This window comes from Rhododendron vialii, chromosome 4a (genome assembly GCF_030253575.1).
Source record: "Rhododendron vialii isolate Sample 1 chromosome 4a, ASM3025357v1".
Classification (NCBI taxonomy): domain Eukaryota; kingdom Viridiplantae; phylum Streptophyta; class Magnoliopsida; order Ericales; family Ericaceae; genus Rhododendron; species Rhododendron vialii.
The window spans coordinates 3,048,651-3,053,438 of record NC_080560.1 but is presented as its reverse complement, the minus strand read 5'-3'; the positions used below and the strand labels follow the sequence as shown (position 1 = coordinate 3,053,438).

The following is a 4,788-nucleotide window of genomic DNA, read 5'->3' as shown; positions in this document are numbered from 1 at the left end:
GTGGGTCCATGAAATTGTCCGGGAAAGGAAATGAATGAAGATTTACAGTATTACGAATCTAGACCATTCATTTTTTTTTCTGGAAAATTTCATGGACCCAATTTCATGTATATTGGCTCTCTATTTAAAATTAAGGAACAAAATGGAGCAATGTCAGGGTCAAAAATACCAATTCATGTGAAAATATGCCAACTCAATAAAATCCATTATAAATTGGACGAAATCTAAGACGGGAGGTATCGAATTTAAGGGGTATTGTGAACTATAAGCGTTTAATTGAAATAAAATGAAGTACAAAAATTTTTTTCTCGGCAAAAGAATTTTATTAATTTCTAAAAAGATACAAAGATTAAAAGGACAAGGACACTCGTAGGAGACATTACTAACCTAAGATTACCCGAGACCCAAAAGTTGGCAAGAGACCAACAAAAATGGGCCAAGCCCAAACCCCAAAAGTACGAAAAGGAAAAATGACGGCCCAAGACGTGTTATGATAATTAATACCCGCTAAGAACATGCTAAGAACATTTGTTAATACTGAAAATGTCCTTAACGGGTTCGAAATGAAATTTGCCCTAGTTAAAAGGACTTGTTGGAAAACCACTCATTGATTTCTACACTCCCTTTGACCGATGCAAACACTCCTTTTTCTGTCTTTGAAGACTGGAATTTACGAAACAAAACACTATTCCTGTTGAAACCGCGAGAGCAAGCGTCGAGGCAATTCCACTCTACAATTTGAACCAAACCACCAACCACGGTCAAGGCAATTCCACAGCGAAAGAATCGTGCATCTACGCCAACCTAACAAGTCCTAAATTGAGCAGCACTGTGACGACGCAACCACAAACAAGAAATGGGAAATCAAATCAACCATGGTACGAATCGCTGCAACGCAACCATAAAAATATAGTAGTGACTAAGCACCAGATTAAGCCATAGACACCAGGAACTGAAATTACAAAGTAGAAACAAAATGTTAAGTTTGCAGAGTTCTTGAACATTCTAAGGGTTGCTCGCTTGAATACTGGAGGCACTGAAATGCCTTCTCAAATGACACTTACAGATTTTATCTCAGGGCAACCTTCGCAAGACAAGGTATTCACAAGCATTACATGTAAGCAGTTTTAATAATAGCGTACGCAAGCTTTACAGGCAAGCTTCACAGGGGATGAACCTATCCATTGAGTCGTTGACTGGTTCCTGCCATTCATTAGACGGACAAAATAAGTATAAGAATCACATAATTTTGCAAGAGCAACATTGTAAGAATATACAGGGTTAAGAGTTTTCAGCAAATTTGGTGAGCTGAGTTTTAGCAGAACCGCATAGTTCATAGCGGAAAATAAAATAACTCGTACATCACAACTGTGTTGCTTGAACTTGCCTACTAATTAAATTTTTAGCAGTTCTATTCGGTTAAATATTTTCTGGTCACAGAAGTTTTGCCACGGTAAAAGTTCGGTTGTTGAGGAAATAACTAGGCCAGTCGGCATCTTTCTGAGTTTCGATATAAAGTGGCAAGTGCAGAAGGAGAACAAACCAGACGCGTAAGATCTGCACAGACAATGAGTGTCGGCCCTCTAGTACATGACAAATCCAAATGTGCTCATGCATCAACACACCTTTTGAGTCTTAAATGGAGGAAGAAACTCGTCAGTGTCAAAGATACTTTGGCACCTACTCCACAAAGGAGCTATACAGTAGGCGATATAGATGACAAGGCAAAATGAAAACTAACGCCGTTGAGATAGCAAGGGCAGAGAAACAGCTAGATAACCAGTGAGACAACAAAAGATGGCATCACACTCCTGTTCACATGGGTTGACTTTAACGTAGTTACAAAAATAAGTAATTGCATTCACTGATTAGAACATTGCAAACAAGATTCAGTAAAATATCTCAGACAGAGTTGGAACCGAATGCCCTGTAATTAAATATGACTATAGTAACCAAAGATGGGACAACATAACAAACTCTATTATGTAAATGCAAAAATGCACACACTGAAGAATGATTGGATTTGGAGTATAATACCATCAGAATATTGAAAGAGGGAGTAATACTTGATACCAAACTGACCACTGCTTGGACAATCTGGATTTCGTTTTCATATAGAAAGACTTGCAAAAAGCAACTCCAATTCCTCCTCCTGCGATGTGGATCTCTGGAATCAAAGAAAGCATGGAAATAGAAGACATCATACTTCTGAAAATTAATAAGAGGAAAACATAAGAGCAACCGATGTACATAGGTAGACAGACTTAATAAACTGTAAACATGTCATCCAAAATTAGAGATCCAATAGGGGGGAAATGCATCCAACGATTCAACCTACTCCTAATTAGCGTATTGTATTCCATTCAAAGTCTATTCCCCATATGGAGGAAAATATATCCAACAATTAAAGCTACTTCTTCATAAGTGGGATATCACCCATTATTCAATAGAACCTAGAATGTAAGAGCATCTGAATTCCCATCACCGATACATGAGACACTGGAAAATTGGAAATGGCTTCATACGATGAAGTTAACCAATTGATTCAAGGATTCTAGTAATCCATCAGCCTATAAGAGCCAATGGGCACCATGAAGCAGAATGGTCACCAGAACAACAGAATCAATTGACGAGATAGCTAAGTGGCACAATCTATAAACTTACTATATTCAGGAAACCAGAAGATGGGATGAATTTTGAACAAATGTTGCAGCATCCCAAAAACACTATGGCTGAATAAGAGGCACAAGTGGACATATTTAAATATGCCTAGTGACTTTGCAAATGCATGCTCGCAAGATGAACTCGGAATTTATAACCAAAAAACAAAAAAACAAAAATGGAGGCGATATGTTTTTCTACCTGAATGGACAAAAGTTGGAGGACTTTATTGAGAACCCTCAACCGATGAGTAGCATACACACTATTTGCAGGAAGTTTATTCATTCTCTTCATTTCTTCATCCACTGCTGCCTTCTTATCTACACTTTTCTTCCCTCCGTCTTTAGCCTGAGGGCTAGTGAGACTTGCTTTAGGCTGATTCAGGGTCTTACTACCAAATGGATCCATACCTGATATAGGACACCAAAAGACATAAGATAACTAAAAGATATGAAAATATAATATGAAACAATAACCAAAAAATATAAGATGGTAAGACGTAAAAAATATGAACTCCGCACTAGTCACTACTAAAATTCTCAACTTTGATGAGATGGCATGCTCAATAAAGGCATTCGTGCGTATGCAATTTAGGATTTCGCTCAATAAAGGCATTCGTGCGTATGCAATTTAGGATTTCGCTAATTCTCCCAACCCGAAATCCAATTTTCAATTGGATTTATTTATTTTATTTTAAAGTAGAAGAGTCTATGACTAAAGCACCTATTGGTCAAAGCACCATAGCCAAGGCTCTCATTAGCAAAGGGATTCAAAAGGCCGCCTTAGTTCAGGTCTTAGAGGAATGCAACTGAATCAAGTACTTGTGAATCCCAGTAACGTGACCATGTCATGGAAACAAACAAAACGAATTTCTGATCAAACATTATGGGGGATTCTAGTCAAAGACATAATGATATTGACAGGATAAGGAGGGCAAATGGTATTTGGAAGTTGGAACTATGCATTCGATTCCTGAAGAAACAACGACAAAGGACAGCAAAGGAGTGGTGAGTTCCTATAAACAAAGGTAGCACCATAGGTCGTTCAAAACCTCCTAGGTGCTATTGAACTCTAGGGGGCCAGTCCATACGAAGCTTCGCTCTGACTTTAATTGGGCCCCTCGTCAGCGGATAGTGAGATTGGTTCATAGTCAAAGTGCGCTTGCTGGGCCACACACCTGAGTTATAAATAAATAAATACGACAACACCATATGCTGCATGCAGTTTAAACATTCTCATTTGCGGGACCTATATGATCCAAAATTTGAGAACAAAGATATGAGGTTTTCCCACATAAACTTTGGAAACAAACTATCTACTCAAGCCACAAAGCTCAACTTGAAAACCACATAGTTATATATATCACGAAAAATATTTACTTCAAAGTTACATATTGAAGATTGACTCCTGATATGATAACCTAATCCCAAAATTCAAGCAAGTGTTTATCTCAATCCACTGTACTATTTCATCAATAAGGCGTTAAACAGAAACAACAATATCAAAACCCTAACCTTACAATTTTAGAGGGAAACCCAAAAATCTTCTGATCAGTGATGTGGCCTGCTCGCGAGTAATAAGCAAGAGTTTAGAGAGAGAGAGAGAGAGAGAGAACCAGTAAACTACGCTATCGATTCATATATTATACGTATGTAGGAAGGTTTCGATCGCACCCTATTAGTTTGAATTTCGTCAATTACTCCACCCAGAACTTTATTTTGGTCCAATTTCATTCAGTATTTAGGTCATGAATAATGAATGGAAAATTGAAAGGTTGGATCCAACATTTACCATTATCCGATATCCGATAGAGCTAATTTTTAACGAATAATAAGAAAAAATATTTTAAAATTAATGGACAACTCAAATTAATCAAGTGAGATTCAGAAGCGGATCTCCCAAAGCTATTTGTGCACAATACACACACATAGTCGGACTGCATAAAAAAATCTGGGGAGGAATGGGGTTTTGTTCACTTGAGATTCCCATAGCCTTTCTCGCTTATCACAGTTTTCTATAAATTTTTCTCCACTTATTAAGGTGAGTTTTCCGTAAAAAAAACTCATTTATAGCTTATGACCTTTAAATAGTTTCCACTATTTGGACTTTTAATTGATGGTTTGGAAG

The 4,788-nt window shown here is 37.5% G+C and overlaps 1 protein-coding gene across 6 annotated transcripts; it reads right to left on the bottom strand.

Annotated features, from left to right (window-relative positions):
* Nucleotides 1-931: 931 nt before the first annotated feature.
* On the bottom strand, nucleotides 932-4,338 carry LOC131323311 (uncharacterized). Of its 6 annotated transcripts, none has more exons than XR_009199152.1 (4): nucleotides 4,176-4,338; nucleotides 2,863-3,071; nucleotides 1,673-2,167; nucleotides 932-1,203 (listed from the first exon to the last, which is right to left on the bottom strand). XR_009199152.1 is itself a non-coding variant. In XM_058355028.1 (4 exons), the coding sequence occupies exons 2-3, from the start codon at nucleotides 3,067-3,069 to the stop codon at nucleotides 2,111-2,113; spliced, it is 264 nt and encodes an 87-aa protein (XP_058211011.1). In that variant the 5' UTR covers nucleotides 3,070-3,071; nucleotides 4,176-4,338; the 3' UTR covers nucleotides 932-1,203; nucleotides 2,067-2,110. The 6 variants fall into 6 exon arrangements, 3 of the variants coding, with proteins under 3 accessions (XP_058211011.1, XP_058211012.1, XP_058211010.1); XR_009199151.1 differs by having other exon boundaries at nucleotides 2,038-2,167; XR_009199153.1 differs by having other exon boundaries at nucleotides 2,038-2,167; nucleotides 4,181-4,318.
* Between the last annotated feature and the right edge of the window lie 450 nt (nucleotides 4,339-4,788).